A 16,696-nucleotide genomic window follows, 5' to 3' on the forward strand; every position below is an offset into this window, starting at 1 on the left:
CTCTGCTAAGATGCAGCTGTCTCTGGGGTGGAGGCAGCAGCTGGTTACCAGCCCCTCAGAACACACCATGCCAGAGCAGTTTAGGACAGGACAGGAAGACTCCTTAGCCCCGGGAAAGTATGTGGGAGTTTTAGCTTGGCTGCAGTCACTTACACTGGTATTTGGCCAGGCCGCGGGGGCTAACACCCAGGCGGCAGGGGCTATTCAGTGAGCACAAGTGGCTCTGAGTTTTAGGTTTCCCATGGAAGGCATTGCCTCTGAGAGCAGTGCACCTCCTAGCCCTGGGCTGGGGCCTCAGGGTCAGCATCGCCCAGCCCTGCTGGCCATTCCTGGCCTGGCCCCAGCGGTCCCCCATTCACATCCTGAGCCAGCCCCACCCACCTCGCTAGGGAAAACTGACGAAATCCCGGCTCCAGGGCCTCCGGCTGCACGCCAGGAACACGCCTTCTGCCAGCGTAGGCTAGCTCACGGCCGGGGCGCTGGGCTCGAAGCCGGCCAGGGCCCAGCTCCCAGGTTCCCCTTTGTGTCTCTGCGGCGGGGGCGTGGGGGCAGGTGAGCTGCCCCCACAAGCTGGCGCGTCCCGTGTCCCTCGTACTGTTTGTGCTGGGTGGTGACTTGGGCTGGGAATGGCAAACCTGGCCGTGGAGTGGGAGGGGCCCCGGCCCCACGCTGGCCCCGTGCCAGGCTATGAAATGAGACACCTTGCACCACAGCCGTAACTTGCGGATACCTTGGTGAGGTGTCTCCCACTCACACCTCTCGGCGGTATAAAACCCGGCGGGGGACCGGCCCGCCCCGTCCTGTCCCAGAAGAGCCTTTGGAGCAGGTAAGTGGCCTCTTCCTTTCCCAGCCCCTTCCTGACTCTGGCTGGGGGATCGCACCTGCTGGGTATCCCCCCCCCGCCTCCCCCACATGCTCCCCTCTGGCTCTGCCCCAACACATTGCGAGGGGAGAGGCACGGGACATGTTTCAGCAGCTCCCTGCGATCCCAGAGTGCTGTTCCTTGCTGCCCTGAGATCTAAAACTCCAGCGTCGGAGGGAAGATCAGGGGTGAGCTGCGAACTAACTGGGGACTTTCCCCCCTTCTCTCTCCCACACCAGCAAAGCCCCAGCACCTGATGTGAAGCCAGCTCTTGGGAGTTCACCCAACGCCTTGACTCAGCTTGGATCATAGGAGGAGCCCGGGTCCACCCCCTGCACCGCTCCCAGCAGCATCTTACGGGAAAGCCAAGCAGGAGAGCGAGCCAAGGAACCGGAGTGCCGGAGAGAGGCAGCATGGGCCAGTGTCACTGTCACAAGAAGCGCAAGGTCAATGAAAGAGCCATTAGCTCCTTAGCGCGCCCTGCGCCATCCCGCGTCCCATGGGGAGAATTTGTGGGATCCCTCTGGCTGTGCAGGGCGCTTTTCTGGAGGATGTATCTGAAGGGACCCGGATCCTCACCTGCACTTGGGACCGGCAGTGCACTGGGAACAGTCCTGCCCTGGCTCAGGGAGATGGGACTTCTGGGGTCTTTCCCATCTCTAGCTCCTGTGACGTCAGGATGAAAAAAGGAACTCTCTAGGGGCCTGATCCAAAGTCCATTGAAACCAGTGGAGAGAGCCCCCGGACTCCAGTGGGCTCTGGATCAGCTGTTCTGAGGGTCTGGTCTCAAGTATCTTCAGCATCTAGATACCTGTTTAAATCTGAGACGCTGTTTTCTCGTGAGTCCCACGCAGAGCAGGGCTCCCAGGCTGCCGTGGGCCAGTTGAAAGCACGGCAAATCAGGGGGCATTTCCCAGCTCTTGCAAAGCTAAAGGTCACATTGTTCTGGGTTGGTTTAAAAGTTGTTTCAGCAACTGTTAAACTAACCAAGGAACGAAGGAAACAACCTTGAAAGTCTCCTGCTTTGCTCTGCGCTCCAATGGGAGGGTTATTCCCAGAGCCCTGGGATCAGTGCTGAGGTCAGGAGCCATGCTGATTTACACCAGCTGAGGATTTGGCCACTCCCCTGATCTGAGCTCCTGTTAGGAAGGATCAGGTCCCTGTAGGAGACCTGCTCAAAGCTGTTCTGAAGGTCTGTCATTTTTAATAGCTAACCCCTTAGTTGGTAGATACGGGCTTAGCTGTGCGTAAAGGGGAGAACCTCCATGCTGGAGCAAACTGCGGCAGCTCTTCCCTTGACATGCAGCTTTGGGGAATTCGTGAGAGCGGCAGAAGAAATTCTGGATAAACCTTCCGAGGGATGTAAATCTGGTCATCTTTAACTGCTCCCCTCCCCCCATTTCAGCCTCCTGGGGGGAAGAGAGGACGACTGTGCTGTGCTCTGTTTGGTAGATACTAGGTGCCCTACTCATGGGTGAAGCTAAAACCCATTTCAGATGAGCACCAACATCCCTATGGGGACTGATCCATCTGCTACTTGTACAGCGAGCCAGAAGGATCCAGTCTCAGTTCTGGGTGCAGCTCTTGGCAGCAGACCAATGGAACCACGTCTGCTTAGGCAGGAGCTAGGATAGGAGCTCTCGATCTTCAGGGCAAAGCTGATCAGCAGCTGGTGGGCAGGTGGGAATTTTCCCTCCTGGCAGAGTCCTGAAGCAGCTAGGCGAAGCATCGAGCACTCGTCACTGCTGGGGACAACAGGCTGGACGAGGTGGACAGCGTTTCTCATTTGGGTCTGGCAGGAGGTAGGACCATTCTCAGCTGGTGTCAACTAGCTCCATTGACCAGGGGGGCCATGGTTCTGGTGAGACATGGAGGAGGGGTGTCAGAGAAGATGGATCATTGGTTGTGGTGCGGCAGGGTGGGGAGATGCCAGCCTAGACGGAGCACTGAGCTGATCCACTGCGGTTCCCGGGAAGAGGCAGAGCCAGCCCCAGATCGCTCAGCCAGGTTGATGTGGGATCTGGGCAGCCTTTGATCTTCCCCGGGATCTCAGCGAGTGGGGCTGGGGTGTTCTCCCTTGGTCTCGAGCTGCTCCTTGCGTCACAGCTGGGCCTCCTTGCTTCCTCCCCCGCTAAACGTCTCCCCCTCCTGCCTGTGGGGTCTAGGACAGCCAGGAGCTAACCGACGTGGAGAGGGCGATCGAGATCGTGATCAACAACTTCCACCGCTACGCGGTGAAGGGGCGGAAGGAGTGCCTGACCCCCAACGAGCTCAGGGAGCTGGTGGTGCAGCAGCTGCCTCAGCTATCGCAGGTAAGGGGAGCCCTCAGCACTGCCCCCCACCCCGCAGCAGGGCTGCAAGGTTCTCGGTCCTGGGACAGGCCACTGATGTCCAGGGTTTGGAGCAGAGCCACGGTGGAGAGCGCCAGGGGCGAAATCCCGCAGGGAGGGGGGACCATGCGTGGTGGAGTGGGGTGATGCAGCAGGGTGGGGGACATGGCTGCCCACTAAGTTGAGGTGGTGTTACGAACCCTGACCCCACTGCCCCCCAAGATCCCAATGCAACATTCTCTCCCCACTGAACCCCACAATCTGAGCAACAGCCCCATCCTGCTGCGTTCTCACTACCTCTACCATATTGGGCCCCCATCTCTTCCAGCAGACCCACCCCAACAACATCCTCCCTCACTGCACCCCCTCTTCCCATTCCCCTTCCCATCTGGGTGGGTGGCTCCCTGCTCCCCACACCCAGGGTCTCTGCTGCTTTCTGATGGCTCGCCCCACTCTCCTTCACAGCATGTCTGCTCGCTGGATGAGAAGATCGAGTGCCTTGGGGACCCTGATGAGGCTAAGCTGGAGTTCGGCGAGTACTGGGCCATCATCGGGGAGGCAGCCAAAGGCTGCCGAGTGAAGAAGTAACAGGCCTGAGGGGAGACACGGACCGTGAGGCCTCAGACCATCTGCATGGAGAGCGAGCGAGCAAGACTGTCAGCCATGATGTGTTGTGTTGAAAATGCAGTGTTAATCCTTCTGCGGCACGTTTCCTCTCTCCTTCCCCCAGCTCGGGAACCTCTTCATTCTGGGCTCTCTCTCCCTTCCTCTGAGTCTGGAACCTTTTCAGTCTGGGGCCCCTCTTGCCTGCTCTAGAAACCTCCCTCCCCTCTGCTCACCTGCTCTAGAAGCTTTTCATTCACCCTTACGATGGAACCTACAAATGCTGGGGGGGTGGGGGGGTGGGGGGGTGTTGTCCTCCAGCGCTGGCAATTTAAATTCACGGACATTGATCCCTTTAGTGGAGGAATTTTAAGCCCTAGATTTGAACCTTGCCAGTTTTGGAATCTTAAAATGTGCCATTTTCTAGCTCTTTTGCTCTAGAACCTTGACATTCTTGGGGGGGGGGTTTCCCCCCCAGCTCTGGTACCTTAAAGTGCAGGGGTTTAGCTACTTTACTCCAGAACCTTTAGAGTCTGTGGTTCCATCTGCCCAGCCCTGGAACCTTCCCCTCCTCCTCTTCCAGGATCTCTCCTTGGATCACTGCCCCGAGCAGTTCAGAGCTGGGCACTGGCCCCTCCATTCCTACAGGTCGCTGCCAATCTCCAGGGAGGGGCGTTTGGGAAGCGGCTGACAGCCACCTGGCCCTGCCAACCCTGGGGCAGCTCACTGCATCGGGTGGAAACTATTACTCAAGCCTACGGGGAGAGGGGGCTGGAAAGAGAGGGGAGGGAGCCAGGAGCTGGGGTTAGGTGTGGGACCAGGGCTCTAGGTGGGTGGGAGGCAGGGAGGGGTGGAGGGCAGCTCGGGGTGTGACATGAGGCTGTTGTGTGTCTGGGATCTTTGATTTGTCTATGGGGTGTGGGGCTCAGCTACCGGTTCAGCTGGCTCCATGTTGAGGGGGCTACCCCGGCTCTTTAGATTGACACTATGGTCCCAGGGTTGAGGGGTGGGGGTGGGAGACCCCCCCGCAGCATGACCCACCCCCCTCTGCAGCACGACGAGCATGCAACACCCCCAAGCGCCCCCCACCCTGACAACTGGACACTCAGAATTGTAACAGAGCCCCAGCACGTGACGGCTCTGCGGCGTGGGAGGGGCACTGCGCACCCCAGCGTCCCTGCTCTCCATGGACCCCTGACACGCTTGACACCAACTCTGACCCCAGACCCCACCGAGGAGCATCCTGGGGGTGGGGGTTGAACTTTCCACTGGAAGGAAGCAGAGGCCAGTGGTGATCACAGGGGTGGCTGCGAGTCAGGACTCCTGGGTTCTAGTCCAGCTCTAGCAGTTCAGGCTAGTGGTTAGAGCGGGGGACCCTGCGGTAAGCCAGGACGTCTGGGTGCTGCTCCTGATTCTGCCATTGGCCTTGCCAGTCCCTTCCCTCCTCTGCACCTTGGTTTGTAGCCCATCGGGGGGAGGGGACCATCAGGCTCCAGACACGGGGCACAGTATTATTGGTATTAAGCGTTCCTCCCTGAGCTGGGACTGTTACCCCTGGGACTGGGGAGAAAACACCTCCCCCTCCTGCCACCCCCAGCCGGTCCGGCAGCCGCTTGTGTCGCTTGCTAAGGTTTTTGTATAAATCAATAAAAGAAACAACTGGAAAAAAAATCTCCGCGGCCCCGTTCTCTGGTCTGTGTCGGCGAGCGGGAAGCACAGAGCCCAGCCCGCAGCAGGATCCCCGGCGCGGGGGGAAGAGCCCGGGGAGGGACCCGGCAGGGTAACCCCAGCCTCAGCCAGGGAACAAAACCCAGGCTGTAGGTCGGCTCGCTGGCTCCATGGGAGGGCATCCTGGGGCCTGAGCTGGGAGCCAGGGGTCGGGGCCTGAGCTGGGAGGGAGAGCATGGGGCCTGAGCTACGATGTGGGGGGGAGGGTCTGGGCCTGAGCTGTGGGTGGTGGTCTGGGCTTGAGCTGGGATGGGGGGGTCTGGATCTGAGCTAGGATGGGCGCGGGGTCTGGGCCTGAGCTGGGATGAGGGGGTCTGGGTCTGCCCTAGGACAGGGGCAGGGTCTGGGGCTGGAGATGGGACGGGCGAGCCTGGGGCCCATCTTCCAAACCATGTCCAGGGACCCGAGTTCCAAGCTGCAGGCGAGTAAGGTTCGGGCCCTGGGGGCTGCATTCCGAGGTGGAGCCGGGAGCCGAGTTTCCAGTGATGCCCAGTCCCGGGTTGTGGCCATCGGAGGGGGGAGCCGTGTAATGCCCGGTGCTCTGGGTGTTCTCAGCATGGAGCCCAGCAGAGGTGCCGGTTCCTGCCGTGTCTCAGGGTCATTCATGCCCTGGGTGGAATTCAGGGGCCGGGCCCGACCCTCCCCACACGGGGCCCAGACCCAGCAAGGTGCCCGGTGTCTGCCACCTGAGACCTCGGAGCTGTGCCCAGCTCTCCTGTGGCAACCGGGGGGCAAAGCACTGACCAGAATAAACAACCTGCGCCAAGCCCACATTGGGTCAACTGGGTCCTGGCTGGGGAGGGTGAGAGGCTGAATCGTCCTTGGCCAGCCACTGCTCCCACCCCCTCACTGGTGTTTGTGGGGAGCCGGATGGGGCCCCTGGCTGCAAAATTAGGTTGTGGAAGAGCAGAGCCACTCCAACTGCGTCCGTGTGGGGAACATCCTCATCCCCGTGGCTGTCTGGTTTGAGATCCCGCCGAGGCACCCTCCTTCTCCCACTGAGCTGACCCTTCCCTTGTGGTCCCATGTGAACCCTGCAATTGCACGATTGACTGATGGGTGTTTTCGCAGATCAGACTTCGGGGGCTGGACACCTGAGGGGGGAGCCAAGTTTGCAGGAGGTGGGGTTGAGTCACTGTATTCACATTATTTGCCAATGCCAATCCAATAGAAAGCCATCCCAGTGGAGAGGAAACTCCCTCTAGGCCCCGCCTGGAGCACATGGGAGAGCCCAAGGGGGTTGGGGAAAGGTTGGCAGGTCACACCTGTGTCGGGTGCTCCTGCAGCATGTCAATGGGTGTAGTGACCCAGTTCACCTGGAACAGGCTGTGTGTGACTGTTCTCTCGCTGCGGGGCACATTTCACAATGAGAATGAATATTTATTGTTGCTACCATGACAATAAATCAATGGAACTTAAAATGGAAGGGTGTGGGGTATCTTTAATTACATAGACAGGGAATGTTTCAGAGGAGCAGCCGTGTTAGTCTGTATCCGCAGAAAGAACAGGAGGACTTGTGGCACCTTAGAGACTAACGTTTATTTGAGCATAAGCTTTCATCGGATGAAGTGAGCTGTAGCTCACGAAAGCTCATGCTCAAATAAATTTGTTAGTCTCTAAGGTGCCACAAGTCCTCCTTTTCTTTTATAGACAGGGAATGTGTCTCATAGACTTGAAGGGTCAGAAGGGACAATCATGAACATCTGGTTTGACTTCCTGCATGGTGCAGGCCACAGAATCTCACGCACCCACTCCTGTAACAGACCCAGAACCTCTGGCTCAGTTACTGAAGTCCTCAGTAATGATTGACAGGCTTCAAGCTACAGAGAATCCGCCATTTACATTAGTGCCAGATGGTTAGAGATGGAGGAGGGGGAAGTGGGAGGCCGGATGCCTGGGTTCTATTCCCAACTCTGGGAGGGGAGTGTGGTGTAATGGGTAGAGCAGGGGACCAGCAGCCAGCGCTCCTGGATTCTACTCCTGGTTCAGCCACTTACTTACAAGTTATTTCTCCAGGAACGGCTCCAGCAATAGTCACCTGCCCCAGGAGCCGTCCGTGAGGAACATTTGGAAAGTCTTTGGAGGCCCTGGGATGAAAAATGAGGGCCAGCCCCAGTCAGGGGGCAAACAATAAATCCCAGTGAGTCAGCTGTGGCTTTCCGCGCCCTCCGTATTTGGACACTTCAGTGTGTTGAACGTTAATGGGAATGGCTGTATGCTTGTGCCGGTGTGCGGCTCTTGTGCCTTTCTACGCCCCCGTCTCCCAACATGGGGAGAACATTTGTTATTCTGCACTCACCGTCCTCTTGAGAAATGCAGAATCGGCCTCTGTACAGCACCTTGCACAACGGGGTGCTGGTCTCTGACGAGGGCCCCCAGGGTGCTACGGTTAGGGGTACAATATTTGAACATTCAAAAAAGAGGATACTCCGGGGGGGGACGGGACGGAGTATTTGATCACGACACCGGCCCCGCCCCAACTCCACTCCTTCCCTGCCCCCATTCCAACCCCTTCCCCAAAGACCCCACCCCAACTTCGCCCCCTCCCTGCCCCATTGGATCCCCTCCCCAAATCCCCGCCTCGGCCCTGCCTCCTCCCCTGAGCACGCCGCTTTTCCCCTTCTCCCCCCTCCCTCCCAGCCGCACGAAACAGCTGTTTTGCAGCGCAAGCGCTGGGAGCAAGGGGGGAAAAGCGGGCATTCTCTCGAGTGATCAGCATTCACTTTCTTTCTTGAATGATCAACGTTCACTCGCTTTCTTGAATGATCAACTCTTCTTTGGGGAAAAATAATAATGGCAAAATCCTTGACGATTTTAGATTTTTAAAAATTCCTCCCAGATGGTGATTTAAGAACCAAAAAGCTGGACATGTTCGGGAAAATACAGATGTATGGTAACCCTAGCTATGGTCAGACAAAGAATGATAACAAATCCACTTCCCTATGAGCACCTGCCCTTAGCTTCACCTTCAGCCTCGCCAGGAGCTGTCAGGAAATTGCCCGTAACCTGCTGTGGTCACTGAGGCAACTAATCGAAAGGGCCCTCTTAATTCTTCTTACTGTTTGTACTGCAGTAGCTTTTCCAAGAGATGACAACTGGGGATCGGGACCCTGTGGTGGCAGGCACTATCTGAGCCCCTAATGGACCCCCCTGACCCTAAGAGCTGGGTACCGAGCATCTGCAGCTCCCCTTGACTTCAGCTGGAGTGGTGGGGGAGCCTAACAGGCCTGAAAAACCTGTCCCTTAGGGGTCAGCTCATAGTTGGGTGCAGGTTGGGGTCCCCGGCCCAGATGCACCAGGGCCCAAGGGCTGAGAACATTAGGTGCTGAGCACTTGAACATCTAGCCCCGAGCTCTTCAAACACCTGGCCCTTGGTGGCTCGATTTGGGCACCCCAAGAACCCAGCTCTGCAAACTGCTCCAGGCAGGCAGACCCCCAGCGTCTCTCTGACTTCACTTCACGTCAGGGCCACTGAGGAGAATCCAAAGCTGGTTTTGACCCTTCCAGCTGGTGTGAGTGGATTGGGTCAGCAGTGAGAAAAGTTCTTTCAATGGACAACCAGCTGGCTGGGAATTTTATTGCATATGCAACTACTCTGAGCACACCCACCCCGGGCTGGCTTTTAAAACAAAGGGCTGGATGCAGTTATGACATTGCCAATGACAGAGGAGTAACGAAACCTCACGATTCAAGGCGTGAACTGCTTGCCTGGAGGGATCAGGACAGGATTTCCGCCCTTCTGTGGTGTATTGCATGAATGGGATGGCACATTCAGAGGATGACTAGCTTTTGTTCCTTTAAAACTTATGTTACACATAAAAATCTGGCAAGATGTTGCACAAACAAAACCTGTTTTTTCCCCCAGGTTAATAGCCCTGTATTTTTACCCAAGTGGCCCAGTTTGTACCCACAAATTTGCATCTCAGAAGAAATTCATCCATCTAACCTCAGCATCTCGTCAATGCGTTTCTAAAAAAGGGACACAACTTGCTAAATGCAGTTAATTACATAGGCAAGCTTGTGAGTGCGGATGCCGGCCAAGAGGCACTCCAATGCACCCAAAGTCTTTGATTTGTAAACTGCCGAATGGCCAACACTGAAAAAGCCCATAATTATGGTTTGTCTGGCTTAGCCGGTTCTGGGGGAGCAGGGCTTTGACTGGGGCTGGTTCTGTCCTCAAACCACAGGGCCCCATTGTGAGTTCAGTGACACCAGTGCAAATTCAGAGGGATTCCACTGTTGCGAATTGAATTGCTCCAGTTTCACATGGGTGAATTTGTCATGCGATGCCCCTGAGTTGGATAGTGTTGCCTAAAGTTTACATTGGTGTAACTGGGATGAGAATCTGGTCCTAGCTCTGCTGAAGTCAGTGGTGTTACCCTTATTCGCCCCTCCATTACTGGGTTCAGAATCTGAGCCACCCTTTCTAACTGTGGGATTTCCTCGTTTTCCTCTGGAGTGCCAAGCACCAGTCATGGCCAGGGCCCAGAGCAGCAGGACAATGGGCGGTCCTAGGGAAATGTCTCTTGCTTCCTGAACTGAGGTGAACAGAAATTTGCCATTTACTTAACATCAGTTTGACCTTGTCTTCTCTTCTGCGGTCACTGATGCCCTGTGGGGCTGTTTGCTCCTGTGGGATATGTCTGCCTTGCCACCCGCTCAGTGCAACTCTCACCCAGACACAGCTGCATGGCTTGCATCCGCCCATCTAGGGCCAGGGAACTGCAGATGGGAGAAATGGGTCTGGCACTTGGTAGCTCCCGTTCACACACGGAAAGTTATGCTGGTGGAACCTCTGAGTCTAGACCAGGCTTTCCGGGCCTCACGGGAGCGATACTGTGCATCACCCGTGGGAAGGAGCTTGCTTTGCTCAGACGGTCAGGCCTGTGTTTTGCAATCGGCTGAATTCCTGAAGCCGTTTCCGGGAGCCCCAAAGCCAGGCAGGAACGCCCCCGGAATGTCAGCCGCTGCCAAGTGGGGCTGTGTCTCTTTAAAAGCCAAGACGAGGCCTCGCGAGACGTGCGCAGACTAGAGCAGGCGTGGGAGGCACATTCTTCAGCCTGGCTGCTCGGCAAATCCAGGAGCAGGCGGAAGGGGAGAGCCAGACCCACAGCGAGCTCCGCTCTTGGCAGACGGGCCCTGCGCGAGGCAGGGCAGACTGCAGCCATGCCAGGTAAGCGGGCCGGGGCCAGGAAAAGGAATGATCTTGCCCTGATTCCTGATTAAAGGCCCAGCAGCAAACTGTCCTGTCGACAGCAGCAGGACGTTCCAGCGCAGGGCTCGACGGGGACGTCGACACGGCCTGGCTGGGCCGCCCCAGGCTAGCGGGACTCGGGCTCGTGCTCTGAGTTGAACCAGTGCCTTGGAGCCCCAGCCTGAGCCACAAGTTCAGAGCCTGGTGTGCCCAGCTGGTCCTGGAGTGCTAGCCTGAGGGCCGCGAGCCCGACCCCTCGGCCCGGGCTGGCACGCTGCTGCGGGCTGTGTGGACGCACCCGTGGAACCAGGAGTGGGCCCCGCTCTAGAGCAGCGGGGAAGAGGAGACGTCAGAGAACAGGAATGGGGCAGAGAGAGAAGGAAGGAGTAAAGGGGAGAGACCGAAAGCGAGAAGGGGTGTATGGAAGCTAGGGCTGAGACCCCACGGTGCTGGGTGTGGGATGGAGAGATGGGTGTGTCTGAGGACAGATAGACAGATGTTGGGAAGGTGATAGATCAACAGATCTGGCAACAATGAGATGACCTCTGGGTAGGCTGAATTTGAAGCAAGAGCTTCTCCTTATTCACTATTGATCATTATTATCACAAGCCAGAAATGGGTCTGCATGAAAACGAACAATAATCCCATGGCTGTGATAGCGGGTAAGAACGCGAAAGTGCTTCACAGTCCTTAGCTCACGAGCCCGGCCAGAGCCCGGAAAGCCAGGGGAATTCCTTGTCTTCTCCCCAAGTTACACACCAGGCCATGGAGGCACTAAGTGACTCGCCCCAAGGGCACAGTCCATCCGTGTGACAACCAGGAGGGGCTCCGGGGGGCTCTGCAGCTCCTGGCTCCCAGCCCCACACTGCCCCCGTGGAAGGGAAGGTGGGGTGAGAGGTAGCGAGAGGGAGGTGAGGCATAGCGCCTTTCAGCCCGCTGCGGGCCAGGGGAAGGGTGCCATGAGCAATCGAGACCCCCAGGATCACCTGGGTCTCTCTCCCCCATCACTTCCCTTCCATTGCAGGGGCCTCAGGCGTTGGTGCACCTCAGTTCCTCCTAGTCTCCATGCCCCAGCATCAGTGAGCCCTTCTGTGTGCCCTCAGCCTCATGACCCTTTGGTTCTGGGGTCAGTCAGTATGACTGGGGGTGGGGTGGGACGCAGGGAGCTCTGCGACCAAATCCAGACCCATCCTTCCACACTGGGGATATTTGGGGGCTGAGGTTTGTGCCAACACAGCCCTGGCATGAGCAGATGCTGCTGTGTACTGGGCTGGGTCCTGTGTGCTCGCAGAGCGGACTGTGAACGAGAGAAAGCGGGAGGAACAGAGACGCGGCACCAGAGGGAGGCGGGCACGGAAAGAAGAGGGCGAGACGAGGGGTGTTGGGAAACCGGCCGCCTTCCCCTGGGGAACGGCAGGTCCCAGCTTGCTTATCTGATCTAGTTCCCGCCGACGCCACCTGCAGAATTCACACAGAAGCATGAACTTCTCCGCGTCCTGTCGGCGTCCATTCACCCTCGCTGCTTGCCCCCGCCCTCCGCCAGCTAACACAGCTCTCCTGCCACTGGCCAGTGCCCCCACGCCACCCCACATGGGCACAGCCGTAGGTGGGCTCAGAAACCCGGCTCGGGTCCCCTGTACTGTGCCAAGGGGCCTAGAGTCGTCAGCTCCCCCACACCCACACCCATGTGACAGCTGGACTTCTCTGCCCAGCTGTAATGTCTACTGGGTAAGACTGGCTAATAGCGGGCCTAATTCAGACTGGTGTAAGGAGGCAATTGGGGGCTCGGCAGCACAGCGAAGGAAGCATTCGAAATGCAATAGTTAGATGGATGGGTATCTGCAGCAGAAGCAGCTGGGTAGGGAATCCTGCGCTTGAGGACAAAGCCTTTGCTAAGTCCAGCCCCTCAGTCCGGGGTCTGCTGTGCCTGGCCTTCGCTGCTCTCAACCAAGGAAGGCTGGTTTAGAGCCGGGTCCTGCGGTCAGGGCAACGAGTCACACACCGAGCCGCCAATGGCAGATCTGCCAGTTGATGCCTGCTGGGCTGGACCAAAGCACAAGAAGCAGGAGCGGGAGGGAGAGGAGAGTCCATGGGGGGCAGGATGGGGTGGGGAGGCAGACTCCATCCCAGGAAGGGAGGAGGAGAGGGCTGCAGAGACGAGTCTTTTTCCGGGGGGGGTGGGAAAGGGGGCTCTGCAGGATCAGGGCTCCATGCAGCCTTAAATCCCACCCCTGCTCTGGATGCCAGAGGGCAGCCAACGCTGGTGCTCTCGGTTGGGTGCGGCACATGGTACGTCACGGCACAGAGCTGGCCACCTTCCAGGTTCGGTGATTCCTGCCCAAGGACAGGGCTGGTTTGAAGCTAAACCAAGCCCCAAATTCTGCTGGAGCAGCTCACTTCAGTCCCCCTCCCTCCATCCCACAAGGCAGTGCCGTGTTTGAGAATTACCCCAAAGTCCAGCTTCCAGCAAGTGAGCGCTGGCTGCTTCAGGGGTCCCAGAAGGCTCTGGTCAGGCCTGGTGGTTTGGCAGAGAGCCCGTCTGCCCAGCTGGCTTAACCTGGAACAGCCCCGCCATGCAGGCGCATCAAACCATTGCCAGGAGGAGCCCAACGAGTGGCGCTTCTTGCCACTGAAGGCCAAGCCTTTATGAATGGGATCCTGGCGCATAGCTTCAGATCTGGAGTGACGGAGACAGTGTCGGCCCAAACCTCATCACGTTCCTCCTGCAAGAGACTCCCCGGGCTGGATGGGCACAAGATGAATGGAAAGCTGCCAAGCCAGCTCAGGACAGCTGGGGGGCCATGGCCCGCCTTGGCTGAGGACAACTGGAGACTTCGAAGGAGTGACCAGAGCTGGGGAAACAGAGCAAGGAGATAGGGACTCGAGAAGGACAAGCAGAAGATAAAAGATCAGGGGCCAGTTGGACTGCTGGTGTAAATCGGCATATTTCCCTTGACTTCAGCCAGGGTGCTACAAGTCTCTGACTTCTGGAGAAGGATGCTGATTTACACCAGTGCAGGATCTGGTCCCAGATGTTTGGTGCAAACAGAGAAGAGGAGATCTGAGCCCAAGCAAGGGACAGCTGCCAGCAGTGAAAGAAACGAACGGGAGGCGAATAAGAGCATAAGAACGGCCATACTGGGTCAGACCAATGGTCCATCTAGCTCCGTATTCTGTCTTTCGACAGTGGCCAGTGCCAGGTGCCCCGGAGGGAATGAGCAGAACAGGGAATCATCAAGTGATTCATCCCCTGTCGTCCATTCCCAGCTTCTGGCAGATGCAGCAGAATGCCCAGCACTAACAGAGAGTGTCTCTGATGCAGGCTCTGGGGTGGAGCACCTCACCTGGGGAGCAAGCGCAGGGACCCCAGAATAGGCTGTGTGCTAGTGGTCTCCATGAGATGCTCTCACTGAGATGTTTTCTAAAGCAGCAACATCTCCTCTGCTCCTGCAGCAACGCTCCTGGGTGGGCTGGCAGCAGGGACTGACCCCCAACCTCTCCCTGCGAAGCCCAGGGCGTTACCACCGGAGCTGGGGGATCAAGCCCATTAGCTGCTGGCAGCAGTGGGTGGCTTTCCTCTGAGGCTGGAGGGAGTCGTAACGCGCTCTGCTGGCCTGTGACTCTCCAAGCCCTGCCCCAGAGATAAAGCCGACCCTGAGCCCAGACCTGGGCATCTGTCCCCATGCCCTGTCCTGTTGGGCGTGGGGCTGATGTCACAGCTTCCTACCCCGTCCTGTCTGTCACCCATCGGGGGTGGCCAGGTGTTGGTGGACCATGGCCCCTGTATCACAGACTTTGGCTCCGCTGCTCCAGCCCCATCCCTTCCTGCCTCACTGGGAGCTCCCCTGGGGGCTCTGAGGGGACGTAACGGGCAGGAATAGGCTGGAGCTCGCACTTGTGTGCCCGGGAAAAGGCACCCTAGGAACAGAGCACAGGGAAATGCAAGCACTTCATCTGGAGCCGTGTCCACGTGGCGAGGGCGGATTCCCTCCTGGAGCAGAGTGCATCGCATGGGGCGTTTGGAGCGAGAGCAGGGCGAAGTGGGGGGAGGCACTGCCAGGAGAGGGCGACCGTGTGCCGGCAGGGAAGAGGCAATGGACTAGCCGCCTTCCTGTGCCCAATTCGTCTGAGCCGGGTCCTGCTCTCGCCGAACCCAGCAAACCCACGGAAGCCAATGGGGTGACAGGGGTGAGGTGTGGGCCCTGGGACGCTAGGGGCAGATCCTCAGCGGGGTCAATCGGCAGGTCTCAGCATGGGATGGCCACACGTCTTTGGCTGGGCAGGGTGCTGCCCGGTGAGCGGGGGTTCGCTTGGCCGGAGCAGGCCGGCCCCTGGCAGTGGCCGCCTGCAGGCAGGAAAGAGGAAAGGCAAACAATGGGATGCACTTCCCTTCCCGCACATCCTGTGCTGGATGCGGACGCCACGCTGCAAGCCCTGCCTGTCGGCTTGAGTGTGCCGCGCGCCCCGGGCTCCGGGAGCTCCAGAGGAGCGGGGCAGAGCAGAGCTCTCTCCCGAGGGGACTGGTCTTTCCCCCCAGAGGGATCCAGTCTGAGGCTGGGGTTTTGCAGGCTCGGCTGCAGGCGAAAGGACTAGCTGAGAGCCGCCTGGCAGCAGCAGGTAAAGACCCTCGCGTACTAGACTCTGCGTCCTGCCCAAGGCGCTGGGGACAGAGGCCCCCCTGCACTTCCCGCATAGCAGGACAAACCAGCACAGCCCACTAGGGGCAGGGCGAGCTTCCCCCTGCCTGCATGATCTGCTCCCCCTGGGTGAGCCACTGTCTAGAGAGGAGCTGGGTCTCCGGTGGCCTTCTGCCCCTCGCCCTGCACACGCAGGGGCGGCTCCGCTGGCTGCAATGGGGCCATGCCAGGGCTGCCATTCCCCGGGCGGCTCCCTCTTCCCCCGTGCAATCAGGGTTGCCTCATCCCCTGCCCTGCCTTGTGCCATGCCGCTGGGCTGGGCCGGGCTGGGCTGGGGGTTCCAGTCGGGAGGGTTTTGGCATGAAGCATCTCCGGTGGGATGTCACCCAGGGCGGTGTGGCAAGACAAGGACTGGTGGGTAATTACAGCCCATTGCATCTTCCCCTCCTCCTCCTTCGCCGCCCTCTCTGATCTGCTGGGAACCAGCCTCATTCCTTTCAGATGAGCGCTGGGCAGCAGGTTACGCCAGCCGGGTAATTATTGTTGTCATCGGTAGCTAGGAGCAGGCAGGACCCCGGGGGAAAGGAGGCGGGAGTGGCAGGAAAGGGGAGGAGCCAGACAGCGGCAGGGGTTGGGAGCTGTACGTTCGCTCCAAAGGGGTCAGGGTGTTGTTCCCATCGCAGCCTGAGGAGGTGCTGTAGCACAGAGGAGTTCATAGATTCATGCACAAGGGTGAGGCCAGAGGAGAGTATTTGATTATCCCGTGTGACCTGCACGACCCCGGCCAGAGAACCCCAGTCACAGATCCTGGCATCAAATGCTAAACCCCAAAGGGACGGCTAACAAAATCCAGCCTGAGCGCCTGTGTAACCCAGGCCGGAGAATTCCCCCGGCCTGCCAACTGGAAACATCCCAAAACCATGGGATTGCCTTAAAAATGCTGAGATTAAAATCCCGCCCCCGGCAACATTTGGGTTTTTTTTTCTTCATTGTCCAGTGTCGGAGCCTTTGGGGCACCCCCGGGGCACACTGTCCCACTCTCCCGTACAGCCCCAAGAGCTAAAAACGGCTGGAATTGTCACTGATTATAGACTCCTGGCGAGGCCACTAGTCCGGCCCCCCACCCCGAGGCAGGACCAAGGAACCGCGATAAACTTGCAAGTGTTGGCAGCAGTGATTTCACCCTGGGCTGCTGGCTCTGTCCCCAGCGGCTCGCGTGGGGCCCTGTTGTCAGCCTAGCCTTGTTGCCAAGTTCCCAGGCTGGAGCCGCCCCCAACTCCGTTTCTCCCTGGGTGTTTCTTTGTGCTCCGCACCATGGAAATGATCCTCCAGGCCTGACTCC

General features: G+C 58.4%; 1 protein-coding gene across 1 annotated transcript; it reads left to right on the forward strand.

The window, feature by feature from the left end:
* Positions 1-1,275: 1,275 nt before the first annotated feature.
* Positions 1,276-3,780, forward strand: S100A14 (S100 calcium binding protein A14). The gene is made up of 3 exons (XM_077841744.1): positions 1,276-1,308; positions 3,028-3,174; positions 3,658-3,780. Exons 1-3 carry the CDS (start codon positions 1,276-1,278, stop codon positions 3,778-3,780), a joined length of 303 nt encoding a protein of 100 aa, XP_077697870.1.
* The last annotated feature ends 12,916 nt before the right edge of the window (positions 3,781-16,696 follow it).

The sequence above is a fragment of the Eretmochelys imbricata genome, chromosome 24 (genome assembly GCF_965152235.1).
Source record: "Eretmochelys imbricata isolate rEreImb1 chromosome 24, rEreImb1.hap1, whole genome shotgun sequence".
In the NCBI taxonomy this organism is placed as follows: domain Eukaryota; kingdom Metazoa; phylum Chordata; order Testudines; family Cheloniidae; genus Eretmochelys; species Eretmochelys imbricata.